This window comes from Tubulanus polymorphus, chromosome 9 (assembly GCF_964204645.1).
Source record: "Tubulanus polymorphus chromosome 9, tnTubPoly1.2, whole genome shotgun sequence".
Taxonomy (NCBI): domain Eukaryota; kingdom Metazoa; phylum Nemertea; class Palaeonemertea; order Tubulaniformes; family Tubulanidae; genus Tubulanus; species Tubulanus polymorphus.
In genome coordinates, this window is record NC_134033.1 from 5,201,834 (window position 1) to 5,224,544 (window position 22,711).

At 38.8% G+C, this 22,711-nt stretch overlaps 1 protein-coding gene and 1 long non-coding RNA gene across 2 annotated transcripts; both read right to left on the bottom strand.

Annotated features, from left to right (window-relative positions):
* Positions 1-154: 154 nt before the first annotated feature.
* On the bottom strand, positions 155-662 carry LOC141910686 (uncharacterized). Its single transcript, XR_012619913.1, has 3 exons — positions 609-662; positions 284-399; positions 155-181 (listed from the first exon to the last, which is right to left on the bottom strand). It is a non-coding gene; the product is annotated as an uncharacterized LOC141910686 (long non-coding RNA).
* Positions 663-12,861: 12,199 nt separating this feature from the next.
* Positions 12,862-13,869, bottom strand: LOC141910483 (FMRFamide receptor-like). The gene has a single exon (XM_074801175.1). It carries the CDS (start codon positions 13,867-13,869, stop codon positions 12,862-12,864), a length of 1,008 nt encoding a protein of 335 aa, XP_074657276.1.
* Positions 13,870-22,711: the final 8,842 nt, after the last annotated feature.

The following is a 22,711-nucleotide window of genomic DNA, read 5'->3' on the forward strand; positions in this document are numbered from 1 at the left end:
TTATTCATTTTTTGAAGATATGATTATTCGAGCATTCTAAGCTCCGTCGGGATAAGATATTTCAGTAATAGCGCATTGACAGCAGTCAGGTCCCGAGGAAGTGAGGAAGGTCTGCAGTCCGCTCTGTAATCGTTGGTTTAGTCCACTTGTATTGACAGCGATCGGGTCCCGAGGAAGAAATCTGTAAAAAAACGAAGATCACTATCAATTTTCAATTTGACTCGATACATATACATTGTATAGTCAGTTAGATCTAGTATCAAATAAGAACAAATCTACTCACCACTGACCTCTGTTTGAAGCGTCGTGGATTTCGAAAGGTCTTGAGTCAACAATGTTTCAGTTTAGTCAGCTTCGCGGTGTTGACATCAATCGGGTCGCAAGTGAGGAACAACTGATCTGAAAATCAACAATTCCATCAATTCTACATTTTCTCATTCCGACTGGAAGAATAGGTTAGACTGAGTAGGATCCCTGACAGGCTATCAACACGGTAAATATTCCCCTAGGCCACTTCGTTGCTCCCTTATTGAGTTAAGTAGACTCATCTTTTCAGTTTGAAAACAAATCTTATAGATTGACTAAACCGTTGTTTAGATTCAACTCACCTAACCGCGCCGGAGGACTGGACATATATTATGCGCGTGTATAGTGAATTCAACGTATGTAGTTAAGAATTAATCCTCGAAATTGGATCAATCGAACGTAACCACGTGATTTCAAAGACCAATAACAATAACAGGACACAATATGAGTGGGTTTCGTCATAACGCGGTTCAATGGACAGTGTAAAATGCACTGCGATACTACCGGCGACACTGGGTAGATATTACCAAAACTGATTACGAACAAATGAAAAGACACTTAATATCCTCATTGCCTCTCTCCACCCAGGAGTAAAATGGGTAAATTATTCTTCCATGATCGACATTACAAATTTGGTTATTCACGCATTTTTTTATTTCAATTTTCATATGTTGGTATTTTTGATTGGTTTAAAAATCCATTCATCATATGGACCGTGTCGATGATCTCTAGGATGCGCCGGTGGCTGTGATGTTTATTACGAAAGTAATTGCTAAAAACACTCAGCGTTTTGAGGCGTGACGAATCTGCTAATCAGTTGGATACCACGCATAGTGATTGTCATAATGTTGGTTTTGTGCGTGATTTTGATTTTAACCTCCAGTTTTCTCAGTTGAGCCAAACATTGCGATCGGTTAGAGACTTACTAATTGATTATATGCGGTCAATTTTGCAGTAGTTTAAATCTAATACAGGTTACAGTTCGACACTCATGAGTTATAGAGTTTACTCTGAGTTAGAATTAGTTCATTTACGACGAGTTATCCCTACGTCAAATCTAAATTCGCAACTTTGGAACTGGTTCCAGTATAGTCTACAAATCTATTCATCCATCACAGTTATACAGACCTGGTCTGATAGGAACTATCATTTGACAACTTATTAACAACTTATTTACTAACTCCCATTCCGCCGTCTTTAGACTACCATCTGAAATACACAAGATGTCAGTCTAATGGATATGGCGGAACGAGAGTATGTTAATGACATAGATCTTATTGTGAAACACAAAGGTTCAATTCATTCATTCACCAGGCTCTACAAAAAAAAAGCTCATCAATAGATATTGAATATTCATCCCGTCCCCCTAAAATATTCTATCATGGTATGTTTATGTTATATAATAGTTATTGTAGTATTACCATTGTATGTTGTATATTGTTTTGAAAATAGCTTACCATAGATAAGCCTTAATTGACATTTGTATCATTGTCATCATCCATTTCATAGTCACCGGGGCTCGTCCACTCTGTTCAGACCCACAGCCTTCAGGCTCTGGACGAGTCCTTCATAGTTCATTGTGGTATTTTGTAAGATAAATTATTATATTAAACTATGTTCTATGAAAATAAAATCAATCAATCAATCAATCGAGTTCCTATTGTTTTCATATTTGCCCTGAGAAAAAAACTACGATTAAATCAAAAAATGCCGTAATCTCGACCGCCGATCACACAACTTTATCCGTACTTTGATATCCGATTTCAATATCAAATCCCCTGTTTCGGTCATGTTAGGTGTGGTTGGTTTATTAGGGACATCAATCAAAGTCAAATCAAACCAAATATACCACTCAAATAAATAACAGGGTTATTTCCTACTTTAAGATAAAATTATTCGATTACTCTTACAAAGTCTATGGATTCAATGTAACACAAAGTCAAATACAACGGTTGTATTTGACTTTGTTGGCGAATACTTTGTATATTTTGTGATTGATACCGCGTCAAGGAATCTGCCTTCGTCCGATATCAACCCACTCGAACCAGCCACAGGAACAGCGTATGAAATTGATTGCGGTTTGAAATGTGTTTGGAATCGTGAATGTGATTTGTTCATCAAACGACAAATAACGTCGTCAAATGTCGTTAATATAATACAGATCTGATTGGCGTTGATCAAATGGCAACAAGCCACTGATGAAGTTACCTACAAAGATGGGTCTAGCTACAGACACTTGCACATGGTCTAATAACATGTTTTACTGATTAAGTTACCGTGGAAGCTTCAATGTTGGCAAATCACTATTTTTCAATTTACGTCAATTATTGTAATGGCAATTATAGTGTAATCGAACGTAACATTTATTCAAATAGATAAAACCAAGTAACGACCATCTCAAGAGAAAAACACGAAACGCCATGACTGTATCTAAATATTCTTATTCGATTCTCAATAGATGATTCATTTCGTTGTCAATCTTTATAATGTATTATGTAGTGGCTTTTTAATTCTTCAATAAACTCTATAACATGTTACGATCGAGTCTGTCGCGTGGGACGATCGGATTTATACGCCTTCAGTAATTCAGGTTTTGGACCTTGCTTTATTTTGGTCTTCATCTTCTGAAGTTTGTTATCATTATGTCGTTATTAGAATCGCTTTCGTGTACAGTGCTATGATTATTGTGTATTATCGTTTTGTGATAATGAACTTTTCCAATATTCCTCAATCGACTGTGTTTATGCATTTGTCTGGTGTGAGGTTCATCCCCTCTCGTATAGAAACGGTTTGATTGTCTCGGGGGTTGTCTCAAAATTATGGTGGCTGATTCGGGCCGTACAAAGCGATTTGTCTGTTCGGCTAGTGGAACGATTAAACAAAATTCAAATTGGCCTGTTCTAATAGTCTTGTACCACTTTGTACATCCTCCCTCGGCAGGGATTCGAACCTAATGGCATCGCTACACTCAGCCACGGAACGAACCCCTGTCACAGTAGACAGGGTGCCCACCAATCAGATTGCTTGTTGTTTAATCGACGAGGTAAATTTGAGAACTGAAAACGGGAAAATCCGGGCTGAAATAAAACGGGATATCTGATTGGCTAATAATGACATCATCAAAGCTGCGCGTGTAGCTGCGTACTCGGTCTGGTGTGGCAGGGTTTCGTATCGTGGCAATCTCGATGCCATCAGATTCGAATCCTGGCGGGGAAGATGAAATTTGTACCACAGGTATTGGACAAATAGCGTCAAAATGCTATCTACGTAGTTGAACCCAGCTGCAGACGTACCACGTGATCGCGTCGCCATCATCCACGATGACAGATGTAAATGTTTCCATCGAGCCCGGAATTTCGTGTCATATTGACACAATAACGTCACGAGGGGATAAGTATGATCCTGTTTTTCCCTATACGGAAAATCGATTTGATAAACAAAGAATGCCGCGAGGCAGCCGTTACATACCGGAGGTAAATTCTCGGATCACGATACACGTGAATGACCGGAAGTTGATCACCGGATATCCGCGCAGCTGTTAGGATGGATGGAATTTTGTATATAACCGCAGCCAAATCTAACCACGATTAACCCATGCTCTGGAATCGAAGGAGTTTGCGTTAACAAGGTAAGAAAATATCAAAATATACAAAAATATCATTCAACAATATCTGAAATTTGAGAACAAGCTCTGTACATCGATTTTAATGGATTCTGTATAAGCTCGAACTTGATATTTGCCAAATAAGAAATAGGAGAAACGGCTGGCTGTAACATATGTGGTACTTTTATAAATTATGAGTTGGCCAGACGAGAGATTACTTGGGATTTCAGATTGAGATGAATATTCAAAATAATATTGATGATATCTAACGTGAACTCTCCTGACTTTCCCGATGAAGCTGCTACGCTCTTGTAGCTCGTCGTAATTTGGTTTATAGTCAGTGTTAGTATAGTTAGTATAGTCATTGAAAGTAACTACGTACTATATCTCTGTTTTAAAGTTTAACTTGAAATGATCTTTCACTCAGCTGCTGAACAACATATTTTGATGAAAGGTATTCTTTATTTTCAGTCACAAAAGTCTGCAAATATGAAGTTTAGTATTTCGGTATTGCTGGTAGCGGTGGCGACTATCGCCATTATTGAATCGGTTGCTTCTGCCCATTTTCCTAGAGGTACCGACCCGCCGGCTAACAGAACTCTGTCCCGATAAATCCCCATATGACATCATCTGGTTAAAATAAGCCTTTCGATATTTGAAATGTATATTGAAACGTTACGAATTGTGATGTCATAGGGGGGCTTAAATGAGACTAGCGGTTGGCTAATTTCCATTTTGGCTTTAGAAAAACTGTAACAGTCTTTTGTACCTAGCGATAATTTGTTTATTTTTTTGTAATCAGCTGAACGCTCATTCCGCGTTTCTCAGTCACAACTATGGAACAAGGGCTCCGTCCCGTTTGAATTTGACAGTTCTCTCGACAAAAGTAAGTTCACTCTTTAATTCAAACTGAACCAACAAAGTTACGAGGAACTACATTAGGAAACTGAATATTAAGTCTTCAAATCAATATGATAGATGAAATCGGTCGATTTAAAACTTTAAGGCCTTTTTGGCCACTCAATGGTTCCGGTTTAAGGACAGTCCTCAATGTTCTGGTTTAGAAATAGTCTAGTACCACCCTTGTTCTATAGCTAATCTCACAACTCCAAACTGGTCGAAGCTCATTTTAGTATCGAACCTAAATCGAACTAATCTAACAACAGCTGTGTAAACTTATTTTGGTTCTAAGAAAAATCCAACAATTTTAAAGACCAGTCTAAACTAATTCTAGTTCGATATCCAATCTAACAACTTAACACCAGTCAACTAATATGCTCATTTCTGGATCTATAGCAAATCGAACAACGTAACACAGGTCTAAGCTCATTTTAGTTCCAAAATCCCACAACTTGAGACCAGACTAAGGTCATTTTCGTTGTATAATCAATCTTTACAACTTAAGAAAAATCTGAGATTGTTTTGGTTCTCAATCCAATATCTTACGACCAGTCCTAGGTTATAAGATTGCTCGTAAACTTCATTCACATCGGTACAACTGAGCTGAATGAATTTGTTAACGAACGTGTGGTTTATTTTTGTCTAGATGTGAAGAAAATGATCAAGGCCGCAATGGAAGAACTTACAGAGAAAACCTGCGTGAAATTCCGACGAAGCAAAAAGAAGGACTCGAGCTGGTTGAAATTCTCCAACGGAGTTGGGTTCGTTAACTTACCTAAACCTACGAATCATAAAGGCTGGTTTCAATTTGGATAAAACATTTTTTCCAAGATTTGCATTAAATTCCGAGAACATTTTTATCGAACTGCGAACAAACTAGTTTTCTAGATTTTAATAGATCGGTTTGGTTTAAATCATAAGAATAAATAAACTTTAACTTTTGACTGAAAGGTAACCCTTGAAACTGTTGAACTAGCTACTTAAACCAATATATTCTAAAACGAAATCTATTTCGTAAACGTATTCTTCATGCTTAATTTTGAAATAATTATCTTATGAAATCTCTATTCGCAGCATACTTGTCAAGTTGTTGTAGAATAAGATTTGATAAAATGAGAAATGAAATTCGTTGTTTTTAGATGCGCCACTCACGTGGGAAAAGCCGACGAGGAAGGAGCCCAAGTAGTTTCACTTGGAGGCGACTGCGCGTTCAAAGGAATCGTCATTCACGCCGTTATACATGCGCTAGGTACGTTCACAAGATAGTAGTTGCTTGAAATCTGTAAATATATATTTTAATTGCATCAATGATATGAATCAATATAAATATAAGGGTAGGCAATATTATTTCATAAATTTAGGCGTATGAAGCACCTGCGGCAAGCCAATATCATTTAGCAAGTTCTAGATGTTAAGCTCTTCCGTTGTAGAAGTCATCTGACAGCTGACGACGTTATCCAATAGTTTCCGTCGAGGCCATGACCTCATAACCTGATTTCTATTAGATATCGAACTTGTCAAACCTGTCCGATTGAGCTTTATCATCTCTAATGCTGTCATACAGTCGTTTAATTACATCGACTACAACTCGTCTGAGTTCTGGAGTGGATAATTTATATGATATATTCATTACACTCATTCATTACACTCATTCATTACACTCTGACTTCGTCATTCAAAAGATTATATAACCCGTTCTGAAAAATTTCCTACAAGCGGCACTAACGCAAATAATTGTGGAACACATATATTCAAAAGTGAAAAAGTTTTCAAAAGCTCCCGTATACCGTTAAGGTCATCAAGGGAGAGGTTTGGACTCACATATCTTAACTACGACTCTCATGACGCAGTTGGCCATTTTCGCCACTAGTTGCTGGTGTCACAGGTCGATATTTGGCAGTTTAAATCATTTAACAACTTGACTTAAAGATCGAAATCATGTTGAAAAGCTCACCAGAAAGGCGACCATCGTCAGCGTTTCACTGAATTTCAAAGCCCCCGATGAACCATGTATGCTATCATTTTCTTATGAAGTATGTTCATGGGAAGAGGTGACCAATATTGTTGGCCCCCTAGATTAACCATTAAGCTTAGTTAATTGCCGATGTTCAGAAGGCAGGATGTTTATTTTCCTTTCTGCGCTTAGCAAGCTTTCGTGAATTCAGCCCAATGTTGGATCTGGAACCAGAATCACTTTAAGTCATACGTAATAAAAATGACTCGTCGTGTTGGCGTCTAGAAAATGATTTCCTTTGTTTTGTTTTTCATGAAGGATTCACTGACGCGCAGAGCAAACCTAACGTAGACAAATACGTCCATCTTACTCGTGATTACATCACCAGAGGTAAGCAGTACTTAACTAACATTCATCTTAAACGATAGTCATGCGAAACGCAATAAAAATAGGTTACTCAGTATAAGCGTTGATCTACCTTTTTCTCAACGGGCCTGAACTTCCGTACTGATTGTACGGAATCACATTTCTATCATCAATTTCCTGTTTCAATCATGTATTTAAGTAAGGAATTAATTAATTGATGCCAAAATGATCATCATGAATGTCTCATCTACGACGAAATTCGAAATACGAAATCCCAATTCGTTTCGATTCGTTTCGTTGCCATTTCTGCTGAAGCTGATTTGAATTATATGCCATCATATATTTTGATGTATACCTTTTATTTTAAAGAACATTTTTTTCTTTTTACTAGATGAATTGAGCGTAGCGGAACTAGTTGGTATCAACCAACTGTATGGATGCTCAGAAAACTGTAAGTTGTAACTGTTTTCCCCTGTAGATGGTGGCTCGAATGTCAGGACGTACATATTCAGTCAAAATGAAATTCTTCCATTCGGATTCTCAGGCAATTACTTCAGTTTGGCATATTTGAGTCATATAAGTCACAATGTTTACAGTTCGTTCAATGAATTTGATGAAAAGCGAATTTCGATAAATTTTAATCGAATCCGAAAAGAATTCAGGAAATGATATCATATTGCGTACTAGTGACACCTGGTGGTTCCTCACTTGCCACAATTGGAATCCTCTATTGCCAGAGGAACTGATGTTCTACTTCTCATCTGTCACTTAGCGAAATCCTACATTGCCAGAGCAGCATTTTATGCACACTAGTACGTCTAGTGGATTCTCACTTAACATAAGTAAAACCCTCGATAGCCACAGTAGATAGCCTAATTATGTGTTATAAATGAGCTAATCAGGAATTTTAATATGTCTTATATAGTGGGCTCACTCGGCAACATGTCCCCATGGACGCCTTGGACTCCGTGCAATTCCGACTGCGTCTCCACACGAAGCAGATTCTGCAAGCGCGACACCAGACTCCGCATCAACCCGATTCATCAATGCAGCCCGGGTACCGACCAGCGAGGCATCGAAACAGTGTCGAGAAACTGCCCGCGTGACCGTCTTTTCGGTAGATGCGATTAGTCGACACCCAACCCCGTGTTGATTGATATTATGACTTCGTAAAATGTAGTTTAGTCGAATTTTGGGAATAAAGTTTGAACTTCTAAAACTATAGATTTAAGTTGAACATTTCAATGTATTCTCAGATTTCCATCGTTATATCTGCGTTAAAACCGGAGCAACAAGATATTCGAGGCCCTCCGCTACAGCTTTCGTACACTCCATAGCCTACGGTAATGTATAGGGTTCTAACCCACGACCTGGCCACCGAGAGTTGAGCGCTCAAAATACTCGGCCACACCGCTCTTCACATATAAAAAACAATATTTTTTGATGGTATCAATTAAAGGTTTGCTTCATCCGAAATATGGTTATCTATTAAGACGCTTCATAATTCGTTGTATATCGAATTGTCAACCCAAATCGTTAAACCCAAATACTAATTTTGGAACCATTGCGCCCAATGAATTTGAAGCTTCCTTTTCTAAAAATTCACCTATGACTAAGACCATTTCGAGTTTGCTGTAACGAGGATCCATCTGTTTAACACATACTAAGCCCGACTTTCCTAAACCAGTTAACTTACCAATTCATGAGTGGAGCTTATGATGGATGATTTCAATCAGATATCAATCATTGGAAGATGTGATTATCCAAGCATACTAAGATCCGCCGGGCCAATATATTCAGTAATAGCGCATTGACAGCAATCAGGTCCCGAAGAAGTGGGGTAGGTCTGCAGTCCACTGTGTATGTGTGGGTTTGGTCCGCTAATATTAACAGCAATTAGTTCCCGATGAAGGTTTGCAGTCTGCAGTCCACTGTGTATGTGTGGGTTTAGTCCACCCATATTAACAGCGAACAGGTCCGGAAGAAGAAATCTGAAGAAAACACGAAGACCGCCATCAATTTTCAATGTGACTCGATACATATACATTGTATAGTCAGTTAGATCTAGTATCAAATAAGAACAAATCTACTCACCACTAACCTCTGTTTGAAGCGTCATCAATTTCGAAAGGTCTTTCGTCCACAGTATTTTAGTTTTAGTCAGCCACACGTCGTTGGCATCGATCGGGTCTCGAGTGAGGAACAACTGATCTGGGAAAAAGACAACAATTCCATTAGTTCAACATTTTTTCATTCCGACTGGAAGAATAGGTTAAACTGAGTGGGATCCCCGACAGGCTATCAATCCGGTAAATATTCCCCGAGGCCACTTCGTTGACCCCTTATTGAGTTATTTGACATATCTTTTGCCTCAATCGATTTAGTTTGATAATATATCTTATAGATTGACGAAACACATTTTCGATTCAACTCACCTAATCGCAGACTGCTACTGGACATATACGCGCGTGTATAGTGAATTTGACCAATGCTAAGAATTAGATCCTCGAAACTGGTGACTAGTTGCTCGGATGTTACATCATTAGGGAGAGATGACCGATAAATGGTCAAAGTTTATAGGCTGGAAATAAAGACACTGGAAAGTAAAGCGCTCTGAGCAGCTTCCCTTGATTTAGCGAAGACACAACATTATTATCATTGTCGTCATTGAATTCCCAAATTTCGAAAAATTAGTCTTCCATGATCGACATTACAAATTTGGTTATTAACGCATTTTTTATTTTTTATTTTCATCTGTTGGTATTGTTGATTAGTTTATAAAGCCATTCATCATATGGACCATGTCGATGATCTCTAGGATGCGCCGGTCGCTGTGATGTTTATTACGAAAGTAATTGCTAAGAACACTCAGCGTTTTGAGGCGTGACGAATCTGCTAATCGTGCAGCATCAACGATTTCATAAATGATATTGCTCTGGTCGGTTTTATCAATTTAAAACACTAACAGGCTACAAGTCAGTCGAAATAAAACTTGCGATCGGATACCACGCATAGAGATTGTCATAATGTTGGTTTTGTGCGTGATTTTGATTTTAAACTCCAGTTTTCTCAGTGGAGCCGAACAAGCGATCGGTAAGAGACTTACTAATTGATTATTTGCGGTCAATTTTGCAGTTAGTATAAATCTAATACAGGATCCAGTTCGACACTCATGAGTTATAGAGTTAACTCTGAGTTAGAATTAGTTCATTTACGATGAGTAAACTCTGAGTCAAATCATAACTCGCAACTTTGGAACTGGTTCCAGTATAGTCTACAGATCTATTTATCCATCGCAGTTATACAGACCTGGTCTGATAGGAACTATCATTTGACAACTAATATCAACAACTTATTTACTATCTCCTATTCCGCCGTCTTTAGACTACCATCTGAAATACACAAGATGTCAGTCGAGTTAAGATGTCGGAACAAGAGCCTGAACATGACATAGATCTTATTGTGAAATTCAAACGTTCAATGGCCCTTCGAAGGAACTTCCTACGTTTTAAGTATTTCAATAGAAATGCATCTTTATATTCATAACATGTAATATATTGATTTAGCGCGCCGCTTGATAAGAAAGTTATGAATTTACCTTTAAGTTAGATGACAATATTGATCACGTGTGTCGTCTGATTTCACAACGATGTTACGATTTAGCTATTTTGGCTAAATAGTAATGCTGTTTGTAAAATATTTTTCATATTACTTTAGGGCAGAACATCTGCCGTGTTTATAACATTTAGTGTAGATCGACATTCAAGACCCTTCAAACTGGCATCTTTAGGCTTCATTGTTCCAATTCATAGTATCCATTAGGCGTATCATTATATAAACATTGGTTGAAACCATGGTCTTGAGTGGCGATCTCTCTACTTGTAGAGATTATAGAGTATTTTAGTTATACTATTGTATATAGAATGTTTGGGAGTTTATTTAGTAATTAACTAATGGAAAGGGATTGAGACTTGGGGTGATATTCTGGGGATAAAAAGGGTTAGTTCAGTAGATTCGGGGAGAACGAGACCAAGTAAGAGAGGAGAACGAGACCAAGTAAGAGAGGAGAACGAGACCAAGTAAGAGAGGAGAACGGGAACTAGTAGAGAGGAGAACCGAGAGATCAGATCGGGATCGTACGGGAGATTAGCCGAGGGATTGGATCTGGATCAGACGGGTCGACTATTATAGGATTGTAGCCACACCATAGAAGAAATTATATATCGGATAATGGAATAAACATATATCATATTATACCAGATAAAGGCAAACTACTGAGTTAAGTTAAGTATACTTTTTATACCCGGATTCTAGGAGCTAGGGCAATCGTCTACAAATAGGTTATCGGTAGCAAGAGATACCGATAGGTAAGAAATATATACTAAACCGTTTCACTTAGAGTTATCGAAAGCGACGACCACTAAGAGCGAACAACACTTAAAATCGTTTCAACGATTTATTTTACTGCCTGTTCGAAATCGAAAAATGTTTTCCAATGATTTCTTTCTAGACACTTGTGGACCCCGGCAAAGGCTGCGATGGAACATTTTCGTAGGGATGGGATTGTGATCAGATATAAATGGCGTCACGGCTGCTACTCTAAGACAGTGTATGAATACATGCGGGAAGCATACAGAGTTTCTCTGTAGATCGTCTCACTATCACCGACCATCAAAATTCTGTTATATTCTACCCGAAAATAGATTCACTCGGCCTGATTTGTTCAAAGTATGGACAGAGTATGACTATGTGGAATGGTACTGCGAACGTGTAGATGAGTTAGGTATGTAAACCCCGCCTGTTTTACCCGAATATTCGGTCTAATCGCAGGCTCCGTAGCGAGCGCCGGGTTAAATTCGGAAAAGCGCCTATATGGTACAGCTTAGAGTCGACTTAAGCAATTTTCGTTAAGTTTGATTCTAGAATGTACCGTATTTTCAGAAAGATTTCGGTAAGCTTTCGATTAGGTAAAATCTTCGAAGTGCTGGAAAGTGTTCATACTTTATTCTATATATCCCTAAGACTCAAAATATATAAGAAAAAGTCGAATTTAACATTTCCATTGTTTGTTTTTTTATGTATTTGCCGGTGGAGAGCTACTTTATTTTTGCAAAAAAAATCTACCATTAGTTTCAATGTTGGCGAATATTTTGTAGATTTTGTTATGGATACCGCGTCAAAGAATCTACCTTCGCCTGACATAAACACACTCGAACCGGTCAGATTTAGATTTAGATTGAATATCATATAGTTCTGCAGCCCCTTGCTCGACGAAATCAATTTATACACCATTTTAAAGGAAATGAGATGTAGATATTTGCTGGCGATTCTTGGAATTTTTAACGCAACAATTGAGAACAGTGACGATGTGAAACCAAGGACCGCATATCTTAACCGTGCGTAAAAGAAATCGCAATATGTTACTTTTGGAAACACCGAAGACGTTCAATTGATATGATACCACGGTTTACGAAACAGGATCATCATGTCCACTGCTAACAAAAAAAGTGCGAAACTCTGGTGTGAAAAAAAGAAACCGCGAGTCCGCCACCTTTAAATCGTATTACATCACATACGAAGGTTGTTTGACAAATCAATTTGAATTTAAAGCCACATTTAATTTTAAAAAAACTAAATCATATCGCTAATTAAGTCAAGATCAATACGATCAAAATTAACCGAATTCGATTTGACAGAATAAATTCGCCTTTAAGTCAGTCAGATCCGTCGACTACTGCGGCGTTTTCGAACAAGTCACCACCTGCCCGGTCACCACGCGGAATTTACGACTGGTCATCGAATACACGATGAAGTTCACGGACGAATCCAACTGTATGAGCACCTGTATCATCGGATGCGTGCGCAATTTCTTACCGCCGTAGAAAACCGCCTCGACGATGCGCTCCACGCTGTTCGGGCTTTCGCAAACCAAAAACGTCACGACGATACCGAACGCCAGCAAGGTCGATTGCAGTTCTTGATCGGCGCCGCCGGTCTTTTTAGCGCCGTCCGCGACCGAGGTCATCGTCCGTCTTTTAGCCCGCGCCGCGAACAGACGAACGGATAGGATCGTGTTAGTGGCGCCGAGGAGGCAGAACGGTATCACGATGCCGAACGCGCTTAAAGTGACCACGTCGACCACGCGCGGTATATCGCTACGGAACCGCAACATCGGCAACGGAATCCCGTCGCCGATCGAGCAGTCGGGCTTCTCCATCGTCAACGGTCGGCAACAGTATCTGAACGCGTGCATCGCGACGCTCAACGCGGCGATCGCTACCACCGCCGTGTTGACGCGATTCCGACTGCACAGAACGATCGACTTCAACGGCGAGACGACGTGCATTGCTCGATCGACGCTGATCAACACTATCAGCCAGTTGCGGAACATGCGCTGGATTAGAAACGGTGGTGCCAGGTAGACGATGAACCTCGGCCCGACGAACGCGTCCGGCAGGTAGAAGAACTCGGACGCACGCTTGAAATACGCGTAGAATCGCCGCGCGTTCACCAGCGACACGGACACCGCCAGGAAACAGTTGTCGACGACGGCCAGCAGTCGCAGCAGGTGCAGAGCGTTCGAACGCGACCGGTGACGCCTGAGCACGACGAAACTGAGAGCGTTCATCGCGAAGCCGACCGCGCAGACGGGCGTCGACACGTAGGTGACAACGACCAGCCAGACGGCGCTCTTCGACGAATATCGACAGCGAGTGGCGGCGATGTCGGTAGCGTTCATGATCCCTTTCATCTAAACGTCCTCGATCAATAGAGTGCGATTATTGAATGAACGAATCCGTATTGAATTTCTAGTGCAGAATAATGATAATGATGATAATTTAGACGCGTATTTTTGAAGGCGATTACAACAACATCGACCAAAAAGCGTATCATCTCAATCCCTCAACCTGCGCCGATCAACAACGATTATCAAATAGATCCGTTTTGAATTTTTTGACTTACAATAATGATATCCCGATGGTGATTGACGCCATAAGAACCGTTACAAAAATGTTTCAGTTCAATGCTTACTGCTATATTAGCTAACTGCTATTCAGAGGAGGTTGGAGGTTTTTGGAGGAGACATCAGTTTTATTGTGCGGAGTGTTTCGTGTTGATGTGACGATTTCATGGTTCCAACCAAACCTGGGAAGGTTTTTAGCATAGTATAAAATGTAAATAATTACAAGGAGGCACTAGATTTCGTAAAAGAAAATCATAACTAGAACTACACATCATCATCGGCCATTTTAGAAGTTGTCTCCCTCTGCGAGGAAATTAGTGAACTAGCCTAAAGCCTACCAGTGAGGAAGTTCAATGACCTATTCTTTTTATTACTGTAACGCTGATACATGTCTTTCCATCCACCAACCCATCGAAGACGAGTATCTTGCTAGTATTCCCATATTTATGTTTTAGCTCTTACATTGCTGAAGATGACTACATGTATTAGGATTTTGGTCGGAAACGTCGATATAAGCTACCATAGTCCAATGAAACATTTCGAACTGTTTTTTTTCTTTCTATTATTCATTGTGAGTTTCGGTCGGTTGTGAGTTGTGAGTCATAGACTAAGAGCCTTTGCGAACTCTGCCACAGTACTCTGGAATACTTTACCTAGTCCGATTAAATCCATCGATGTTCTTAAACCTAAGCCCAAAACCCATTAGTTCATCAAAGCTTTTAACTAGACTCGTTTTAGTTTTCCTGGTTTCTATGTTCTCTGTTTATATATGATGTAAAGCCAATGAGCATATCTTATATGGATTTAAGGGTGAAAAAATTATTATTATCATTATTATTATAATCGTGAGTTTGAGACGATTGTTGGTGGTTTCATAGTAAAATCCAGACATAATCGATAAGTGAGAAACTCTATTTCGCTAAATGATGAAAAGCGTCATCTTTAAATTACAGAAGATTGCGCCGTAATTGATGAAATGATGGCGTCTAAGTAAGACGTCGATATCGTGAGGGTAAAACGTGAATTTCCTTTCGTAAAACAAACGGTCTGATTTTGGAATCTCTTCAAGCTGCATTCTTATTCGAGAAAAAAAAAGCAGAAAGTTAAGAAAGTCAATTCAATGCGATGTTTCAGATGATATAGAAATACGTAAATGTCCTCGAAAAATATCAAAAAACCATTCTACAACTATAATTTTTCCCAATGGGGTAGAGACCAGAGAACCTTCGACCGAGGAACTCAATCGCTACCAGGGTTTGATCCCAAAAACCCTTGATCGACGAGACCAGTGACCGTTGGCTTAACCCAGTCGGCCACTGCGCCTCTCCAAGGCTGTTCAAAATGGCCAGCGTCATACTTGTGAAGTACAAGACGTTTTCGTTTAGAAATCATTAACCGCAAATACAGATGGACCTTACTCACTCTTTGACATGTAAACAAAACAATCATTATCTTATTCGATTAAAAGCTTCCACACGTACGAAGCCCGGATGTAATGTCCACGAATTGCCCTTCTAAACCCCTCCCGTCCTCAGATTAGATTTCTGCCGGAATATTCCGCCTACTTCGACCTCCTCAGAATATATGGATACCGGATTTTTACGGAAATTTCCGGAAGGAAATCTGCTCCCGAATTAAGCCTTTGAAGGTCAATTTCATTGAGACTTTCTTGGAACTGGAGTTTTGTACATTCTAAGCTTTCGAAAAATAGCTAGGAAATATTTTTCCCGACAGTTTACTGCATTCTGCTACTAGATGAACCCGTCTGATGAAGTTCTGACCACCTGATCGTAGTCGCCAATATTTACTGAATCGACAATAAATCAATTATGAAAGATGTCAAACAAGTTTCCGCCGAAGCTGGTGTTCCGCCTCGTATTGACCACCATCCAGACATCATGCGCGACACGCATACATATTTCTTTTCGACGTTTTAAAATCCTGTTTATCCCTATACGGAAAATCGATTCGATTGACAAAGAATGCCGTGAGGCAGCCGCTACTTAGCGGAAGTAAATTACCGGATAACGATATACGCAAATGACCGGAAGTTGATGACTGGCATGGATGGATTTTTGTATATAACCGCAGCCAAATCTAACCACGATTATCTCATGCTCTGGACTCGAAGGACTTAAAAAGGTAAGAATGCATGGAAATGTACAACACAAATTGGTAAATACTGCCATACTCGGAAAAGTTGATCAAAGTATTTGGCACGCATTTCGGAAAAATCAAATTCAAATTTGAGAAAATAGGCTCTATTCGTTGCCTAGCAGATTAATGGGTTTTACATATGCTAGAGCTAGTTGGCAAATACAAAAGAAGAAAAACATACGTTTGCTATAAACGGTTGTGATACTTGTAAAATAAGAATACTCCCGAGTTGGCCCGATGATAAGAAGGGGGATCAGTTTCAGATATCTATATACCATGAACTCTACTCGTTTACCTAATGAAGCTATACAATGCATTAGCAGCGAGCTTTCTATAAGTTATAGTGACTAGGCCTACATGTTTTCAGTTTAATTTGAAACCAGCCACGAACAATAAAACAGCTCTTCTCATTAATGGTATTCTTTTGATTCAGATATGAAATCTCCAATGATGAAGTTTAGTATCTAAACGTTGCTGGTAGCAGCGGCGACTATCGACTTGTTTGAATTGGTTGCTTCTGCGCACTTAACAAGAGGTACCGTCCGGCCCGCTAAAAAATGTATTCGTTCATAAAATCCCCAAATGACATCATCGGGCTAAGTAGCATTTCGATATTTGATTTAGAAATGTTATAAATAGTGATGTCATAAGGGGACTTATGGAAACTAGTGGTTGGCTATTTTCCATTTTGGATTTTGAAAAACTGTTTTTGTACCTAACGATTATTTGTCTACTTTTTGTAATCGGCCCAACGCTCATTCCGCGTTTCCCAGTCACAACTATCGAACAAGGGCTCCGTCCCGTTTGAATTTGACAGTTCTCTCGACAAACGTAAGTTCACGCTTTAACCGAGTTGGACATGTTTTCAAAAAGTTGTCCTCATTGTTGACGAGGACTTATGGATGGTAACGCGGATATCTAAAATCCAAGATATTGCAATGGATGTGCATATTACAATGGAAAGTGTAATTAAACGCAACGTTCAGTACGCCTGATAATAGTATTTAGCCGAAACGTCGAGAAACATATCGATTGAACTTTTTAAGTAGACATTTTGAAATTAACGAGATAATGTTTTTCACTATTTGAAGATAAAGTGCTGTCAACATTTTTGAGTCATGAAATTATACCAAAAAAGTTAATAATTCAGCTGTTATACACATTTCAGTTTTTTTTTCTTCTTCGAAATCTACATCTTCTAATTCGTCAGATATGATTAAGAAAACTGTAGTATAACTTCAATATTGCATTATCCATAATAGGAGACTCGTGCGCAGTAGGTGGTGATGGGGTTTGGGAGGCTCTTACTACGTTCGTATGTGCAATTTTAACAATTCAGTATGATCATTATAATTGCAAAAATAACGTTCGTGTAATCCTCTATGATGATTGTGTATCATTGTTTTGCGAAATAGAGCTTTGTTTCAATCTATCCCTCAGTCAACCTGCATCAAAATAAGTTCATGCATACATTATTCAAATATGTTCGACGAATCAACGTTAGATTAAATTGATTGAACAGAACGTCTAAAAATTAAAAATTAAACGAGTTTTGTATCTATGTACCGTGATACGGTAAATCCTAGCTTCAAACCGATGGCAGCTTTAAACCTGCTTATACATATGCAAGTATGGTGGCTGATAAGGGCGATGGAAATATTTCTAGTCCAAAAATAATTTTGTCATGAAAAATAAATTTTCGTCGAAATGTATTTGCAAGTGAAAATAAATTTGTCATGAAAAATTGATTTTCGTAAAAAAATATTCGTAAGTGAAAATAGTTTTGTCATGAAAAATAAATTTTCATCGAAACATATTTGCGAGTGAAAATCATTTTGTCATAAAAATAAATTTCATCTAAATTATTCATCAGTGAAAATATTTTCCTATGAAAAATAATCGCGTTCAGAATGTATTAGTACCTGAAAATAATTTTGCTCTAAATAAAAATCGCATGTGAAATATTGTTACGCGACTACCAGAATGACAACGCCTCACATTCCCCATCTACCTGCAGGATGTACTGGGCGACGTCAGTAACTGACAAACCTGTAAGATTGCTCGAAACACAAATAGCGCAGTACAACCAGCTTGCCCGAATTGAGATTCAGGATCTCAACTAGCACTCAAAGGCGTGACAAGAGACTTCATCCCTGCCCGAGGTAGTCACAACGACTCAATGAAACTAGCACTCACACTAAGAAAAATTCTGCAATAAAATAAAATTTCCTTATAAAAATAATTCAATCATCGAAAAAATAGATCTCTACAGGGAAATATATTCCGATGACTAAAATACTTTTGCTTTAAAAAAATTTCACAGTTTATAGGCTGGGGGTTAATACTACTGGAAGGTAAAGCGCTCTGAGCAGCTTCGCTGGATTTAGCGCTAAATAAAACACATTACTATCATTATCATCATTGAATTCCCAAATTTCGAAAAAGAATTTTGACGAGCATTCTTTATTTAACTGGGGTTAACCAAGGCTCAATAATCGGTCCTTATTTATTTCTATTCTAACTGCATTTCAAGGGACGGTTTTTGTTAAATGGTGGATCAAGTGCCAGGCCTTACAAATGTCATGCGCACTGGACCGACACGCAATACATGTTCCTTACTTTTTTGTTATATGTAAAACATAAATCAAATTTTCCAATGTGTTAAAACTTATATTTTTGCTGATGACACGAATGCTTTTTATGGTGATGACAATTTAGTCCGATTAATGCGTACCGTACTGTATATTATCATCCTAAACTATTATGTAAAGAACTATCTAAACTGTCAGCGTCTCTCAAATGAACAAACCGTCAATAAATGTTTTTATGTAGACGTCATTTATGATCTTAAGTAAATTTGTGAAACATAACTTGAGGCTATCTATTCCCCAAAGAGATTGAACCAGGTCAATGTTACACATTTTCTTGCGGAATTAATTTCAGCGGAATCTAAAGCCCGGCGCACACCTTTGCGATTGCTCGTATGATCGCTTCATCGCATGGTTTCATCGCATCGTCGTAAAAGGTATGCGGTGGCATCCGGAGCCGATTTCATCGCTTCATCGCAACAAATCAAACTTGTTTGATATTTTCGCATGCGATTTTTCCGTGCGATTAAAATCGATGAAAAGTGTGAGGGCTACGCTGTCGATGTTCCTAACGAAAATTTTTAGTAGCCAATCAGAATTAAGGATGAAGCAATCACGTGATGTTCAAAATGGCGGCTCAGTCACGTGATTGAATCCAACTCGAGGTCCTCATAAAAAAATCGCAAAGGTATGCGGGGATGATGCGATTTTCATCGTCTCATCGCATGCGATGATACGATGAAACGATTAGTGAATGGTAGCTCGAACGCCAGGACGTACAAATTCGGTCGAAATGAAATTCTTCCATTTAGATTTCTCATATTTCGGGCAAATACTTTTTCTACATAATCTCAGATTTACATTGATGAAGTCGTATACCTCACTATGTTTACAGTTCGTTTATTGAATTTGGTGAAAAGTGAATTATGGATGAATTTTAATCGAATCTGCAAATAATTTAGGATATGATATTACACTACGCGCTAGTGACACCTGGTGGATCCTCACTTGCCACAATTGGAACCCTCGATCGCCAGAGTATCTGATGTCAATACTTAACATCTGTCACTTATCCTGCATTGGCAGAGAAGTTGCAGCGCGCACTTGTGAATTCTCACTATTCATAAGTAGAACCCTCGATTGCCACAGTAGATTGCCTCATTATACATGTCGGGAATTGTTATATGTCAGTTACCAGTAACGCACTCCCCTCAGTTCATGTAACCCCGCCTATGTAAGCCCCGCATGAACTTATGCTGTAGCGAGTAGATAAATAAATCAGAGTTTACTTAGACACCAAACATATTGGTCGTTGTTCATCTCTCCGGCGGTCTTGCTTATTTTACTCAAACCTGGACCATTTAATGTGGCAATCATAGCCCACAATACATAAGCTAAATCAGGAATTCTATTATGTCTTATATAATGGGCTCACTGTCAACAACAACACTGGCAATATGTCCCCATGGACGCCTTGGACTCCGTGCAACACCGACTGCGTCTCCACACGAAGCAGATTCTGCAAGTGCGACACCAGACTCCGTATCAACCCGATTCATCAATGCAGCCCGGGTACCGACCAGAGAGGCATCGAAACAGTGTCGAGAAACTGCCCGCGTGACCGTCTTTTCGGTAGATGCGATTAGTCGACTTTTAAAAATGTAGTTTAGTCAAATTTTGAGAATAAAGTCTCTAAAATTATAGATTTAAGTTAAATATTCTAAGGTATTATCAGATTTCCATCCTTGTATCTATACGTAAAACCGGAACCACAAGATATCCGAAGGACCGAATATCCGAACAGCTTTCGTACAACCCATACACTACACTACGGCAATGAACAGGGCTCGAACCCACGACCTGGCAACCGAGAGACGCTTTAAACTCTCGGCTACACCGCCGTTTCACAGTTAAAAGATATATTTTTGATGGTATCAATCAATAGTTCGCTTGATCCAAAAGATAAGTTATTTACTTTGACGCCTCTTAATTCGTTTTATTTCGAACTTTTTTAACTTAAATAGTAGTTATTTTAGAACCATCGCGCCCATTGAATTTAAAGCTTCCTTTACTAAAAAAAAGAGCCTAGACCCTAGAGCCAAACACAGCGCAAATCACTAAAATGTCAACTTACCAGTTCATGAGTGCAGCTTACGATGATTTCAATCAGATATTATACATTTTTTGAAGATATCTTTATTCGAGCATACTAAGCTCCGTCGGGATAAGATATTTCAGTATTAGCCCATTGACAGCAACCAGGTCCCGAGGAAGTGAGGAAGGTCTGCAGTCCGCTGTGTAATCGTTGGTTTAGTCCAGTTGTATTGACAGCGATCGGGTCCCGAGGAAGAAATCTGTAGAAACACGAAGGCCACCATCAATTTTCAATTTGACTCGATACATATACATTGTATATATAGTCAGTTAGATCTAGTATCAAATAAGAACAAATCTACTCACCACTAAATCTCTGTTTGAAGCGTCATGGATTTCGAAAGGTCTTGAGTCGACAATGTTTTAGTTTAGTCAGCTTCGCGTTGTTGACATCAATCGGGTCGCAATTGAGGAACAACTGATCTGAAAATCAACAATTCCATTAATTCTACATTTTCTAATTCCGACTGGAAGAATAGGTTAGACTGAGTGGGATCCCTGACAGGCTATCAACACGGTAAATATTCCCCTAGGCCACTTCGTTGACCCCTTATTGAGTTAAGTAGACTCATCTTTTCAGTTTGAAAACAAATCTTATAGATTGACAAAACTGTTTTTAGATTCAACTCACCTAACCGCGCCGGAGGACTGGACATATATGCGCGTGTATAGTGAATTCAACGTATGTTAACGAACGCAACCACGTGATTTCAAAGACCAATAACAATAACAGGACACAATATGAACTGAGTTTGTCATAATGCGGTTCAATGGACAGTGTAAATTGCGCTACCGGCACCACTGCGTACACTCAGTGGTAATATCTATACATATTACCAAAACTGATATCACGAACAAATAAAAATACACTTAATATCCCCATTGCCTCTCTCCACCCAGGAGTAAAATGGGTACCTGGCCAATATTTTACTCCCGATCTCTTATAAGTTGCTGGAATCATCTCACCAGGAAGAGATGACCGATAAATGGTTGAGTTTATAGGCTGGAAATAATGGTACTGGAAAGTAAAGCGCTCTGAGCAGCTTCCCTGGATTTAGCGCTAAATGAGACACAACATTAATATCATTATAATCATCATTGAAATTTCCAAATTTCGAAAAAGAATTCTCCCATGATCAACAGTACAAATTTGGTTTTCACTAATAAATGTCTATGAATTTTGACATTCGCATTTTTATTTAAATTTTCATCTGTTGGTATTGTTGATTGGTTTAAAAAGCCATTCATCATCATATGGACCGTGTCGATGATCTCTAGGCTGCGCCGGTCGCCGTGACGTTTATTACGGGGGTTATTGCCAAAAACAACAACGTTTACAGGCGGGACAAATTAAATCTGCTTATCGCGCTTTATCAATGATTTCATTAATGGCTAAAGACTGGTCTGATAGGAAAAATAATTTTATAACTTAAAAACGTATTAATAACTCCTATTGCGCCGTCTTCAGTCTAGACTGGCATCTGAAATTGCTTTAACCATTATAAGTTCAAGTAGTGTTGTAGATTGTCTAAGTTTCAACTATATACTCTACATAAACCACTAATACGCATTATATTTCATCCACCGATATTTTGATAGATATTATGTGTATTCGACTGAAAAGATTATTCTTGACTGATATCATCAATCATATTTTATATAGAACGATTACCACACTCAAACGTGGTGAACGGATATTAAGATAAAAAACCCACTAT

What these genes read in the sequence shown, in the direction of transcription:
- LOC141910483 (XM_074801175.1), bottom strand. Translation starts at nt 13,869, where the DNA reads ATGAACGCTACCGACATCGCCGCCACTCGCTGTCGATATTCGTCGAAG.